This window comes from Bufo bufo, chromosome 2 (genome assembly GCF_905171765.1).
Source record: "Bufo bufo chromosome 2, aBufBuf1.1, whole genome shotgun sequence".
NCBI classification, from domain to species: Eukaryota; Metazoa; Chordata; class Amphibia; order Anura; family Bufonidae; genus Bufo; species Bufo bufo.
In genome coordinates this window covers 29,501,366-29,517,300 of record NC_053390.1, presented here as the reverse complement: position 1 = coordinate 29,517,300, position 15,935 = coordinate 29,501,366, and the positions used below count along the sequence as shown (strand labels likewise).

At 47.3% G+C, this 15,935-nt stretch overlaps 1 protein-coding gene across 1 annotated transcript in view; it reads right to left on the bottom strand.

The window, feature by feature from the left end:
• Positions 1-12,922: 12,922 nt before the first annotated feature.
• The window catches only part of LOC120991270 (oocyte zinc finger protein XlCOF6.1-like), a gene marked incomplete at its 3' end in the record, with an annotated part of 34,673 nt that continues 31,660 nt past the window's right edge, over positions 12,923-15,935 (bottom strand). Inside the window, exon 5 of the mRNA XM_040420112.1 lies at positions 12,923-12,927. Within this exon, the coding sequence (XP_040276046.1) occupies positions 12,923-12,927 (5 nt within the window). The remainder of the gene's footprint in view (positions 12,928-15,935) is intronic.

Sequence of the window (15,935 nt, the reverse complement as noted above, 5' to 3'; positions counted from 1 at the left end):
GAGAGAAGTCACACAGGAGAGAAGCCGTATTCATGTTTAGAATGTGGAAAATGTTTCACACGAAAAATCACATCTTGTTTTACACGAGAGAAATCACAAAGGAGAGAAGCCGTATTCATGTTCAGAATGTGGGAAATGTTTTGCAGATAAATCACATCTTGTTTTACACGAGAGAATTCACACAGGAGAGAAGCCATATTCATGTTCAGAATGTGGAAAACGTTTCACACGAAAATCACATCTTGTTTTACACGAGAGAAATCACACAGGAGTGAAACCGTATTCCTGTTCAGAATGTAGGAAATGTTTTGCCCAGAAATCAACTTTAGTTATACATGAGAGAAATCACACAGGGGAGAAACCATATTCATGTTAAGAATGTGGGAAATGTTTTGCAGATAAAACACATCTTGTTAAACATGAGAGAATTCACACAGGACAGAAGCCGTATTCATGTTCAGAATGTGGAAAATGTTTCACACGAAAATCACATCTTGTTACACATGAGAGAAGTCACACAGGAGAGAAGCCATATTCATGTTCAGAACGTGGGAAAGGTTTTACACAGAAATCAAATGTCCCAATAAGAATTCATGTTCAGAATGTGGGAAATGTTTTGCAGATAAAACACATCTTGTTAAACATGAGAGAATTCACACAGGACAGAAGCCGTATTCATGTTCAGAATGTGGAAAATGTTTCACACGAAAATCACATCTTGTTACACATGAGAGAAGTCACACAGGAGAGAAGCCATATAATTATGTTCAGAACGTGGGAAAGGTTTTACACAGAAATCAAATGTCCCAATAAGAATTCATGTTCAGAATGTGGGAAATGTTTTGCAGATAAAACACATCTTGTTACACATCAGAGAAATCACACAGGAGTGAAACCGTATTCCTGTTCAGAATGTAGGAAATGTTTTGCCCAGAAATCAACTTTAGTTATACATGAGAGAAGTCACACAGGGGAGAAACCATATTCATGTGCAGAATGTGGGAAATGTTTTGCAGATAAAACATATCTTGTTACACATGAGAGAATTCACAAAGGACAGAAACCATATTCATGTTCAGAATGTGGAAAATGTTTCACAGTAAAATCTAATTTTGTTTTACACGAGAATAGTCACAAAGGAGAGAAGCTGTATTTATGTTCAGAATGTGGGAAATGCTTTACAGATAAATCACATCTTGTTACACATGAGAGAAGTCACAAAGGAGATAAGCCATATTCATGTTCAGAATGTGGAAAATGTTTCACACAAAAATCACATCTTGTTTTACACGAGAGAAGTCACAAAGGAGAGAAGCCATATTCATGTTAAGAACGTGGGAAAGGTTTTACACAGAAATCAAATGTTGTTACACATGAGTGAATTCACGCAAGAGAGAGAACCTGTAATGCTGAATTGCTATCTGGCAGCACATGTGTGCAAGCATTAGTACGGATCCGGCAGGCTGTTCTCCTGCCAGAACAGACTGTCGGACAAACCTAACACTAATGTTAAAGTAGCCTTACAAAGTTGGGGCTATATGGCAACATGATTCGCTCCACAGCAAGTCTCAGAATAGTCAAGCAACTTGTCTGCAACTTGCTGTCGCGCAGATTTTTTTAGCTGTTATTTTTTTTGGATGGAATTATCTTGGCTCTATCAAACAATGTAATGCTCAAAAGAAAAGAGCCTTGTTTACTTCCAGAGCAGCGAATTTGAACTGTCCCCATGAACCGTGCTTCTTATCACTGTATTCACACCTCCACCCACACTGCGGGAGAGTCCAGAGTGACATGGGGAGAAGTAACGACGTTCCATGTAATTGTTTTATAACGTATATGGACATAGTAATATTTCATCTTCATATAGTATTTAAAGGTGTTCTCCAGCTTTTGGTTCAATTAGTGAACAGTGGTAATCTGTGAGCTCTTTTACATAGGACCTACCATCCCTTGCTTCCCCCGATACTGCAGCAGCAGTGCAGATGGCAGCATTGGGGGAGTGAGGGAGGGTAAGTCCTACGTAAAAGAGCTTCCCTCCACAGGCTAGGACCATTAACTACTTAGACCAAATGCCTAAAGATAAAATAACATTTTCTATTTGCTCCACGACAGTGTCACCATTGTCACTGACAGACATTGTCTTCTTGGCTCATATATTTTCTTTTAGCACTGTGACCTTCATTACTCCTACAGAGTAACCCTCCTGTGCGGAGACAGTGATATTGGTGGCATGATGACTATATCGCTGATTTATCTGACCGGGTGATCTGTGATAATTAACCCCATATGTACATTCCTGCGGTTTAATGGTAAGCCTATCTAGATACTGGAGCACATTAGGGCTCTGCTTGTTGAATAAAGAATACACTTCCTGCATTATTTCATTTGTAACACGCATTTTTATAATTTTTTTTCCAGAATATTTTATTATATTTTCTCTATATAACATTGAACCTTAGCTGTGGGGAATAAAAAAAACTATAGCAAAAATAATATATAATTGCACAAGAACAACATCATATACAGCTTTATACAGTAAAGCCAAACAACATATCTCTGGGTGATTCACAGGTTTATTTCAGGTTGTATATTTGGATATAAAAGCTCCATTGATGCCACATAACGACTTCTAGGAAACATCTGATAAATCCTAGGAAGATACATAGGGGAACATTTATCATTTGTGGTACCTTTTCTGTCATTTTTAAATCTGTCTTTGGTTTTTGTGTCTGGGCCAAATTTCTGAAATGGTGCACCATAATAATATATTTGGCTCGGTGGCAATGTGGTTTACACCTAAATGTTTAAGAGTACACTAATTTACTCCTCTTAATGTAATTCCTAGTATGGAGTATATAACTCATAAGCTGAAGGCATGGGTGACACTTCCACTGTCGTTGATAGGATGATAATATTACCTAAGCTTTTCTATTTCTATAGGGCAGCCCCAGTGATCCTTCAGAAATGCCACTTTGTGGCTGATAGACTACTTACCCCATTTCTCTGGCCTAACACCCAACCCAGGATTGCTAGCGATACGCTAAAGAACCTTATTTTAGGGGAGGTCTGCCTTGCCCAATTTATATACCAGGATGTCCAACTAACGTATGCAAGTTGGTGGATTCGGGCAGATGCCAATAACCCGGCATTTGTGCTAGAGGCGGCACTCTTGAGATTATATGATGCCTTGGCAAATTTCCTGTATTGAGAAGTCAAGTGTCTCACGTCCAATATGTCAGCAGTGATCAATATACCCTGAGAGATGAGATGGTAATGGGCAGTGGAGGGTGGTCCCCGGTGCTCCCTTTGTGGCCAAACACTAAACTGCCTGTTTTGTTTATCCTAACTGACTTTTGGCCACAACACGGCATTAAGTATGTTACACTATAAGTAGGATTCTGAGCGGCACACTCCACGTCTATCCCCCAACAACCCGTTACCCAGTTATATCTTAATGATAATTTTAAGACCTTCATGGTCTTAAAGAGAGAATTGCAGTTCCCGCAGTCCAGCCTTTTTAGGTACTTCTGGCTCAGACACGCGTGTGCAGAGCAATTTGGAATAGACCCGATCAAGCTGGAATACAGAGAGATTGAAAAAATTGCAAGACAAAGAAATCTGTGCAAGCCGGTGTCTTCCTTTTATTTGCTCCTTTTGTCACAGCTTTTTTCACCACTGTCCAGATCTCTGGTAAAATGGAAGGCGGATATTTCAGAATTGTAAGATAGACATGAGAAGGAGATAATGTATAACTGGAGGACTACAGTTATTAGTGCTAGGGATCAGATTCAGATCAAATGGTTCCATCGTATCTATTTAACTCCAGTTAGACTGGAGTGTATGCATAAACTGGATAGTGCCCAGTGCACTAGATGTGATGGAGACAGAGGGACTCTGATCCACATGATCTGGAGCTTTACAGTTATTGCTGCGTACTGGTTGGAGGTGCATGAGTTTCTAAATAAGAAACTGGGTCTACCAGCGCTCTGTTCTCCAGAGAACAGTCTTCTTGGACTAATCAGTGATCTGATCCAGACCAAACTTTTTATGATGTTGTACCGGCTCCTAATGTTCTATGACAGGAAAACCGTCCTATTAAACTGGAAACCCCCTAAAATCCCTTCTGTCCAGCACTGGATGCAGGTCATTGATGCCGCTCTGCCGATGGACAGATTAACCTTCTTAGCGAGGGGCAAGCAGGAGAAATTAGAGAAAATCTGGGGACCTTGGTTGGGAAATTAATCCCCTAGATCTGGTGTGAGCCTGTGGCACTGTGTTTGGATGTGTGTGAAGAAGTGGGGATGGAATACGGTGGGGATGTGGCTGTACGTCCACATTACTGACATGTACTGGAAGAGAGCTGTTTCTATTGCTGTATAAAATTGCCATGACTGTGTTATCAGTGAGAAGGAGCAGTTTTTGAGACTTGTACTGTAAGTCTGTTATATCTCTGAAAAAAATAAAATAAATACATACTTTAATCTTGTGCTGTTTTTTTGTCTCGATCTATGAACCCCATGCTTCTGTGTCTCGGTATAATGTTACATGCTACTTGGGCTGGTTTCTGGCCCGATATAATCCCGTTAATGGACTGGACTTATATCTAACGAGGAACTGGTGGCAGTCTACTGGGTGGGCAGGGCTCTGTTTCACTGTCAGGGGTGTAAGCCTGTGTTGTGCACTGCCAGAGTTGAAGGACCTGGGGTGACATCACCATCATGTGATCAGTGAAGGGGGCGGGGTTGAGCATCGGAGAGAAGTTGTGAAGGACCTGGGATGACGTCACTGTCATGTGATCAGTTTCTGCCATCCCCCCTGGCAGGGCCGGAATGGCCTGCCGGGATATCTGGAAATTTCCCGTTAGGCCGGCAGGCCTGAGTGCCGCAAGGCCGCGGCCCTGGTGATAAGTGGGGGCAGCAGGTCACAGGGAGATGCGTGCTTCCATTATGGAAGCGTTCATCTCCATAGTCATCTGTATCGCCATCCTCAGGACGGCGATACAGATGTCTATGCTATGGCAGGGGAGGGAGAGGTGTGTCCCTTCCTGTTCCTCTGATAGGCTGCCAGCACTAGGCCAGCAGCCTATCAGAGGCCGGTGCAGGCGGCGCAATGACGTCATCGCGCCGCCTGAGCCGTATAATGAGGGACACAGGCCGGAAGAGGCCTGCATCCCATCGCTGGAGGTAAGTATGTGTTTTTATTTTTTATATAGGTACAATACTGGATCATGATGGGGGGGCTACTGGCACATAAGGATGACCACTGGCACATGATGGGGGGCTACTGGCACATGATAAGGGGGTCTACTGGCACATAAGGGGGGCTGCTGGCACATGGGGGGCTATTGGCACATAGGGGGGCTACTGACCCATGATAAGGGGGCTGCTGGAACATGATAAGGGGGGCTACTGGCACATAGGGGGGCTACTGACCCATGATAAGGGGGGGGCTACTGGCACATGATAAGGGGGCTACTGGCACATGATAAGGGGCTGCTACTGGCACATAAGGGGGCTACTGGAACATGATAGGGGGGGCTACTGGCACATAAGGGGGCTACTGGAACATGATAAGGGGGGCTACTGGCACATAAGGGGGCTACTGGCACATGATAAGGAGGCTACTGGCACATAAGGGGGGCTACTGACCCATCATAAGTGGGGCTACTGACCCATGATAAGGGGGGGGCTACTGGCACATGATAAGGGGGGCTGCTGGCACATGATAAGGGGGCTACTGGCACATAAGGGGGCTACTGGAACATGATAAGGAGGCTACTGGCACATAAGGGGGGCTACTGACCCATCATAAGTGGGGGGCTACTGACCCATGATAAGGGGGGGCTGCTGGCACATGATAAGGGGGCTACTGGCACATGATAAGGGGCTGCTACTGGCACATGATAAGGGGTGGCTACTGGCACATAAGGGGCTACTGGAACATGATAAGGGGGGCTACTGGCACATGACGGGGGCTGCTGGCACAGGGGGGGCTATTGGCACATGATAAGGGGGCTACTGGCACATGATAAGAGGGGGCTACTGGCACATGAGGGCGGCTACTGGCACATAATAAGGGGGGCTACTGGCACATGATAGGGGGGGCACTCTGGCTACTGGCACATGATGGTGGGGGGGCTCTTATTACTGGCACATGAATGGGGGGCATCTATGGGGGCACATCTTACTGGCACATGATTGGGGATATGTGAATGAGGCTCAGAATTGAACTGCCTCACTAATAGTAACATAGTACATAAGGCCGAAAAAAGACATTTGTCCATCCAGTTCGGCCTGTTATCCTGCAAGTTGATCCAGAGGAAGGCAAAAAAAACCCTGTGAGGTAGAAGCCAATTTTCCTCACTTTAGGGGAATAAAAAATTCCTTCCCGACTCCAATCAGGCAATCAGAATAACTCCCTGGATCAACGACCCCTCTCTAGTAGCTATAGCCTGTAATATTATTACGCTCCAGAAACACATCCAAGCCCCTCTTGAATTCCTTTATTGTACTCACCATCACCACCTCCTGGTGGTAATATTCCAAGATTCAACACAAATGGGGCCCACTGAGAAAGGGGGGGGGGAATATGCTCAATAAGATATAACTTTTAATAAGATATGCAATAAAATACACCACAAGGATGCATCAACATAACAAATAAACAATGGAGGGGTCCAATCTTGGTACCCCAATACTGGTAGCAAGAAAATAGATCTGCTACACCTCTGGGGGTGCACGCAGTCTTACCAGACCAAGCAAACAGCTAGGATCAGCTTGACTTGGGTAATGCCTGGACCAGAGGACGTCCCGTGGTGGTGTGGTGTCAATGGAGGCAGTGATGGAACTGTTGGAACTGTACCCTATCTCACCCTAGAGAAAGGGGAAGGGGACTGCTCCCATACTGCCTGTCTACATAGAGCACCCGCCCCGAAAGGGGCGACCCCGTCCGGATACCTGTCCCTAACTGGGACCTTATCTCTAACACAAAAAATATATATGTTCCTTCAGACCTCCCGACGTGGCAAGTTTCTGTCGTGTCGACTCCTCAGGGGAAGATGGTACACATAGGAAGAACAAGATGTGAAACCGCAGGTAAAAAGACCCTGCAGCAAAAAAGCTCCTGCAATTTTAGGAATAACTTGTGGATTGTCACCCCCGATAATGGGATGCAGTACTGCAGAAGGATAGATGTTCCTCTGCTGGTCGGTGTATGAGGGTACGGTGGTCCTCACTAAAGGTAGTGTCCCTATAGTTTTGGGGAATATACTAATCATCTGCCAGCCACACTGATACATACCTCTGTGGGATTTAAATAAGACCCATGTGCGCCTTTCCTAGAAGGACTGCCCTGCGATCATCTGCTCCGGCGTCTGACGTCACACGTACGCTCCGCACGCGACACGTCAGACGCCGGCGCCGACACCACGTGATGCAGGCGGCCAGTCACAATCGCGGAGAGGCGTCCAAGGAGGTTGCCTAGACAACGATAGGTAGGCAACCATACAGAGCGCTGACAATCTAGCGCGTCCATAGTTACGCTGTGACCCAAAATCGCAGCAAGGTTACAATGACATTTATTGCACGGATACAAAGGACAGGGTTCATCATAGAGAGGGCTAAGACATGAAGCCATATACCATATGAATATGATACCAATTAAGGAGTTAGTATTCCAAACCCCCCCCCCCCCCCCCCCCCCCCCAGGAAACCTCGGAGAGTGTTTAGATAAAACAGCAAAAATCAAGCCTCTCATTAAGACCCAGGGGGCGGAGGTCTTCAGACAAAATATCCAGCGTGATTCGCGCTGGAGAAGATTCTTATCCCAATCGCCTCCCCTGAATGGAGGCTTGACAAGATCAATGCCCATAAATCTCAATTGGGCTCTGCCATTATGGACTGTATGTACATGCTTGGACACCGGGTTATCCCGTTTGTGTGAGATATCCCCCAGGTGTTCCCCTATCCTCCTCCTGAATTCACGTATGGTTTTACCTATGCACTCCATCCCACATTCGCACTGAATGCGATATACAACTCCTCTGGACCTACAGTTAATGAAATGTGGGATGGAGTACTGTTTACCTGTAACTGAACTCACAAATGATTTTGTAGTCTGTATATATTTACACCCTACACAGTTGCCACACTTGTGACAGCCCACGATCTTTGACCGCAGCCAGGTGGATTGCATCACGTTGGAGGAAAAGTGGCTGTGCACGAGTTTGTCACTCAGATTGTGCCCCCGTCTTTAAGTGATCTGGGGGTGTTCTCCTAATACCTCGTCCAAGTCAGGGTCCATTTTGAGGACATCCCAGTGACGTTGTATGATATTGGGGGGCATCTATGGGGGCACATCTTACTGGCACATGATTGGGGGCATCTATTGGGGCACTTATTACTGGCAGATTATTGGGTGGCACTATAGGGGCATCTACTGAGGCTAAAAAGAAGGGGTATTTTATATGGGGGGCTCTGTTTAGAGGCATTTTATACTGGGACACATTATGGTGGGTACTATGGGGAATGGGGGGGAGCACTATGGGGTCATCTACGGGGGCACTGAGAAGGGGTATTTTATATTGGCACATTATGGGAACATTAGCTCAACTGGGGGCATTACAAGGGGGTATGTTTTGCACATTATAAGGAGAATTATTACTACTGGGGGGGGGGGCATTATGGTGGGCTTTATTACTCCCCCATGGTATGACCCACTAGTAGCAGCACCAGCCTCTCCCTGCTCTGCTATCCTTCTGCCCCTTCTCCAAATCCTTATTACATAGTAACATAGTACATAAGGCCGGAAAAAGACATTTGTCCATCCAGTTCGGCCTGTTATCCTGCAAGTTGATCCAGAGGAAGGCAAAAAAACCCTGTGAGGTAGAAGCAAATTTTCCTCACTTTAGGGGAATAAAAAATTCCTTCCCGACTCCAATCAGGCAATCAGAATAACTCCCTGGATCAACGACCCCTCTCTAGTAGCTATAGCCTCTAATATTATTGCGCTCCAGAAACACATCCAGGCCCCTCTTGAATTCCTTTATTGTACTCACCATGACCACCTCCTCAGGCAGAGAGTTCCATAGTCTCACTGCTCTTACCGTAAAGAATCCTTTTCTATGTTTGTGTACAAACCTTCTTTCCTCCAAACGCAGAGGAAGTCCCCTCGTCACAGTCACAGTCCTGGGGATAAATAGATGATGGGATAGATCTCTGTACTGACCCCTGATATATTTATACATAGTAATTAGATCTCCCCTCAGTCGTCTTTTTTCTAACGTGAATAACCCTAATTTTGATAATCTTTCAGGGTACTGTAGTTGCCCCATTCCAGTTATTACTTTAGTTGCCCTCCTCTGGACCCTCTCCAGCTCTGCTCTGTCTGCCTTGTTCACTGGAGCCCAGAACTGTACACAGTACTCCATGTGTGGTCTGACTAATGATTTATAAAGTAGTAGGAATATGTTCTCATCACGGGCATCTATGCCCCTTTTGATGCAACCCATTATCTTATTGGCCTTGGCAGCAGCTGCCTGACACTGTTTTTTGCAGCTTAGTTTGCTGTTTATTAAAATTCCTAGATCCTTTTCCATGTCAGTGTTACCGAGTGTTTTATCATTTAGTATGTACGGGTGACTTGCATTATTCCTTCCCATGTGCATAACTTTACATTTGTCAGTGTTAAACCTCATCTGCCACTTATCTGCCCAAGCCTGCAATCTATCCAGATCCCTCTGTAGCAGTATACTGTCCTCCTCGGTATTAATTACTTTACACAGTTTTGTGTCATCTGCGAAAATTGATATTTTACTATGCAAGCCTTCTACAAGATCATTAATAAATATATTGAAGAGAATAGGGCCCAATACTGACCCCTGAGGTACTCCACTATTGACAGTGACCCAATCTGAGTATGTACCGTTAATAACCACCCTCTGTTTTCTATCATTGAGCCAGTTACTTACCCACTTACAGACGTTTTCTCCCAGTCCAAGCATTCTCATTTTATATACTAACCTTTTATGTGAAATCTTTTTCATTAGGATAAAACACAACATCAGCTCCACCGAGCCCCCCGGCCAAAGTGTTGAAGTGGTGTCCGAGATCCCCAAGGGCCAAGCGAAGTAATTGTAAGTTTTCATGTGGAATATGTTTGTTTGTAGTTGATCTTTATTATCGATTTTACATTGCAGATTTAAAAAATTTTTTTGCAGCATATGGGTGAGATTTTATAAATATTTTTATTATTTGGTCGAAAGGCTCATTGGGGGGAGGGGGGATTGTACAGGACTGCCGTAGAATATCTAAAATAGCTGGTCAAGTAAAATGTTGCATGCAACAATCATTAAATAGGTGGCCAACAAAAAAGGGGCGGGTCAAAGGGCCTGGTAAAACACTGTCTGAGCATGCTGAGAGTTGTAGTTTTACAACAGTTGGAGGCATCCTGGTTGGGAAAACACTGTGATAATATGAACAATGGGGGTTCTACAAAAGAGCTATCGTGGGTAGAGTTGAGCGAACACCTGGATGTTCGGGTTCCAGAAGTTCGGCCGAACTTCCCGGAAATGTTCGGGTTCGGGATCCGAACCCGACCCGAACTTCGTCCCGAACCCGAACCCCATTGAAGTCAACGGGGACCCGAACTTTTCGGCACTAAAAAGGCTGTAAAACAGCCCAGGAAAGAGCTAGAGGGCTGCAAAAGGCAGCAACATGTAGGTAAATCCCCTGCAAACAAATGTGGATAGGGAAATGAATTAAAATAAAAATAAAAAAAATAAAAATTAACCAATATCAATTGGACAGAGGTCCCATAGCAGAGAATCTGGCTTCACGTCAGCAGAGAATCAGTCTCTTCATGCCATAGCAGAGAATCTGGCTTCATGTCAGCAGAGAATCAGTCTTCATGTCATAGCAGAGAATCAGGCTTCACGTCACCCACCACTGGAACAGGCCACTGTCACATATTTAGGCCCCGGCACCCAGACAGAGGATGGAGGTCCCGTAACAGAGAATCTGGCTTCATGTCAGCACAGAATCAGTCTTCATGTCATAGCAGAGAATCAGGCTTCACGTCACCCACCACTGGAACAGGCCACTGTCACATATTTAGGCCCAGGCACCCAGGCAGAGGAGAGAGGTCCCGTAACAGAGAATCTGGCTTCATGTCAGCAGAGAATCAGTCTTCATGTCATAGCAGAGAATCAGGCTTCACGTCACCCACCACTGGAACAGGCCACTGTCACATATTTAGGCCCCGGCACCCAGACAGAGGAGAGAGGTCCCGTAACAGAGAATCTGGCTTCATGTCAGCACAGAATCAGTCTTCATGTCATAGCAGAGAATCAGGCTTCACGTCACCCACCACTGGAACAGGCCACTGTCACATATTTAGGCCCCGGCACCCATACAGAGGAGAGAGGTCCCGTAACAGAGAATCTGGCTTCATGTCAGCACAGAATCAGTCTTCATGTCATAGCAGAGAATCAGGCTTCACGTCACCCACCACTGGAACAGGCCACTGTCACATATTTAGGCCCAGGCACCCAGGCAGAGGAGAGAGGTCCCGTAACAGAGAATCTGGCTTCATGTCAGCAGAGAATCAGTCTTCATGTCATAGCAGAGAATCAGGCTTCACGTCACCCACCACTGGAACAGGCCACTGTCACATATTTAGGCCCCGGCACCCAGACAGAGGAGAGAGGCCCCGTAACAGAGAATCTGGCTTCATGTCAGCACAGAATCAGTCTTCATGTCATAGCAGAGAATCAGGCTTCACGTCACCCACCACTGGAACAGGCCACTGTCACATATTTAGGCCCAGGCACCCAGGCAGAGGAGAGAGGTCCCGTAACAGAGAATCTGGCTTCATGTCAGCACAGAATCAGTCTTCATGTTATAGCAGAGAATCAGGCTTCACGTCACCCACCACTGGAACAGGCCACTGTCACATATTTAGGCCCCGGCACCCAGACAGAGGAGAGGTTCATTCAACTTTGGGTTGCCCCGCAATATAATGGTAAAATGAAAATAAAAATAGGATTGAATGAGGAAGTGCCCTGGAGTACAATAATATATTGTTAAGGGGAGGTAGTTAATGTCTAATCTGCACAAGGGATGGACAGGTCCTGTGGGATCCATGCCTGGTTCATTTTTATGAACGTCAGCTTGTCCACATTGGCTGTAGACAGGCGGCTGCGTTTGTCTGTAATGACGCCCCCTGCCGTGCTGAATACACGTTCAGATAAAACGCTGGCCGCCGGGCAGGCCAGCACCTCCAAGGCATAAAAGGCTAGCTCTGGCCACGTGGACAATTTGGAGACCCAGAAGTTGAATGGGGCCGAACCATCAGTCAGTATGTGGAGGGGTGTGCACAGGTACTGTTCCACCATGTTATTGAAATGTTGCCTCCTGCTAACACGTTCCGTATCAGGTGGTGGTGCAGTTAGCTGTGGCGTGGTGACAAAACTTTTCCACATCTCTGCCATGCTAACCCTGCCCTCAGAGGAGCTGGCCGTGACACAGCTGCGTTGGCGACCTCTTGCTCCTCCTCTGCCTTCGCCTTGGGCTTCCACTGGTTCCCCTGTGACATTTGGGAATGCTCTCAGTAGCGCGTCTACCAACGTGCGCTTGTACTCGTGCATTTTCCTATCACGCTCCAGTGTAGGAAGTAAGGTGGGCACATTGTCTTTGTACCGGGGATCCAGCAGGGTGGCAACCCAGTAGTCCGCACACGTTAAAATGTGGGCAACTCTGCTGTCGTTGCGCAGGCACTGCAGCATTTAGTCGCTCATGTGTGCCAGGCTGCCCAGAGGTAAGGACAAGCTGTCCTCTGTGGGAGGCGTATCGCCATCGTCCTGCGTTTCCCCCCAGCCACGCACCAGTGATGGGCCCGAGCTGCGTTGGGTGCCACCCCGCTGTGAACATGCTTCATCCTCATCCTCTTCCACCTCCTCCTCATCCTCGTCCTCCTCGTCCTCCAGTAGTGGGCCCTGTCTGGCCACATTTGTACCTGGCCTCTGCTGTTGCAAAAAAACCTCCCTCTGAGTCACTTCGAAGAGACTGGCCTGAAATCGCTAAAAATGACCCCTCTTCCTCCTGGGACACCTCCTCTTCCATCATCGCCCTAAGTGTTTTCTCAAGGAGACATAGAAGTGGTATTGTAACGCTGATAACGGCGTCATCGCCACTGGCCATGTTGGTGGAGTACTCGAAACAGCGCAACAGGGCACACAGGTCTCGCATGGAGGCCCAGTCATTGGTGGTGAAGTGGGGCTGATCGGCAGTGCGACTGACCCGTGCGTGCTGCAGCTGAAACTCCACTATGGCCTGCTGCTGCTCGCACAGTCTGTCCAGCATGTGCAAGGTGGAGTTCCACCTGGTGGGCACGTCGCATATGAGGCGGTGAGCGGGAAGGCCGAAGTTACGCTGTAGCGCAGACAGGCGAGCAGCGGCAGGGTGTGAACGCCGGAAGCGCGAACAGACGGCCAGCAGCTCTGACATGTCGGGGTAGTTGCGAATGAACTTCTGCACCACCAAATTCAGCACATGCGCCAGGCAAGGGATGTGCGTCAAACCGGCTAGTCCCAGAGCTGCAACGAGATTTCGCCCATTATCGCACACCACCAGGCCAGGCTTGAGGCTCACCGGCAGCAACCACTCGTCGGTCTGTTGTTCTATACCCCGCCACAACTCCTGTGCGGTGTGGGGCATGTCCCCCAAACATATGAGTTTCAGAACGGCCTGCTGACGTTTACCCCGGGCTGTGCTGAAGTTGGTGGTGAAGGTGTGTGGCTGACTGGATGAGCAGGTGGAAGAAGAGGAGGAGGAAGCTGAGTAGGAGGAGGAGGAGACAGAAGGCAAAGATCCTTGGCGGCGGAAGGACGTGCGCCAAACAGCTCTCCGCCTGGGGCCCAGCCGCCACTACATTTACCCAGTGTGCAGTTAGGGAGATATAGCGTCCCTGGCCGTGCTTACTGGTCCACGTATCTGTGGTTAGGTGGACCTTGCCACAGATGGCGTTGCGCAGTGCACACTTGATTTTATCGGATACTTGGTTGTGCAGGGAAGGCACGGCTCTCTTGGAGAAGTAGTGCCGGCTGGGAACAACATACTGTGGGACAGCAAGCGACATGAGCTGTTTGAAGCTGTGTGTGTCCACCAGCCTAAATGACAGCATTTCATAGGCCAGTAGTTTAGAAATGCTGGCATTCAGGGCCAGGGATCGAGGGTGGCTAGGTGGGAATTTACGCTTTCTCTCAAATGTTTGTGAGATGGAGAGCTGAACGCTGCCGTGTGACATGGTTGAGATGCTTGGTGACGCAGGTGGTGGTGTTGGTGGTACATCCCATGTTTGCTGGGCGGCAAGTGCCAACGTCCCTCCAGAGGCGGAGGAAGAGGCCGAGGCGGCGACAGCAGCAGAAGAGGCCGAGGCGGCAGCAGCAGAAGAGGTAGCAGGGGGAGCCTGAGTGACTTCCTTGTTTTTAAGGTGTTTACTCCACTGCAGTTCATGCTTTGCATGCAGGTGCCTGGTCATGCAGGTTGTGCTAAGGTTCAGAACGTTAATGCCTCGCTTCAGGCTCTGATGGCACAGCGTGCAAACCACTCGGGTCTTGTCGTCAGCACATTGTTTGAAGAAGTGCCATGCCAGGGAACTCCTTGAAGCTGCCTTTGGGGTGCTCGGTCCCAGATGGCGGCGGTCAGTAGCAGGCGGAGTCTCTTGGCGGCGGGTGTTCTGATTTTGCCCACTGCTCCCTCTTTTGCTACGCTGTTGGCTCGGTCTCACCACTGCCTCTTCCTCTGAACTGTGAAATTCAGTGGCACGACCTTCATTCCATGTGGGGTCTAGGACCTCGTCGTCCCCTGCATCGTCTTCCACCCAGTCTTGATCCCTGACCTCCTGTTCAGTCTGCACACTGCAGAAAGACGCAGCAGTTGGCACCTGTGTTTCGTCATCATCAGAGACGTGCTGAGGTGGTATTCCCATGTCCTCATCATCAGGAAACATAAGTGGTTGTGCGTTAGTGCATTCTATCTCTTCCACCCCTGGGGAAGGGGTAGGTGGATGCCCTTGGGAAACCCTGGCAGCAGAGTCTTTAAACAGCATAAGAGACTGCTGCATAACTTGAGGCTCAGACTGTTTCCCTGATATGCATGGGGGTGATGTGACAGACTGATGGGCTTGGTTTTCATGCGCCATCTGTGCGCTTTCTGCAGAAGACTGGGTGGGAGATAATGTGAACGTGCTGGATGCACTGTCGGCCACCCAATTGACTAATGCCTGTACCTGCTCAGGCCTTACCATCCTTAGAACGGCATTGGGCCCCACCAAATATCCCTGTAAATTCTGGCGGCTACTGGGACCTGAGGTAGTTGGTACACTAGGACGTGTGGCTGTGGCAGAACGGCCACGTCCTCTCCCAGCACCAGAGGGTCCACTAACACCACCACGACCATGTCCACGTCCGCGTCCCTTACTAGATGTTTTCCTCATTGTTACCGTTCACCACAATAAGAAAAATATTATTCAGGCCAATGTATTGAATTAAAATTCAGGCCTTTTTTTTACAGACACCTAACACTATCTGGCTATCTATTTAGGTACCGTATTACACTAATACAGGCACACCAGTAATGACAGATTTAGCTGAATATAAATGTGAGGCCTATTTTTTAGGCGCTGTGTGACAGGTATAGGTTTAATCACAGAATTAGACTTGTATCTGCACTGTAGCGTGTGTTTTAAGTTTTTCAGAATGACCCTATCAGCACCTTGAATCTAATATACCCTTTTAGGGATAGATTTAAAGTAGGCCTGATATAGCAGAAACTACTAATTTTGAGAATGGCAAATTTGGGAATTGTTTTTCAACCCAGAACAAAAACTGTGCTTTTACGGTCACTAAAAATAACTTGACCAGCTAAAACAGTACTGAT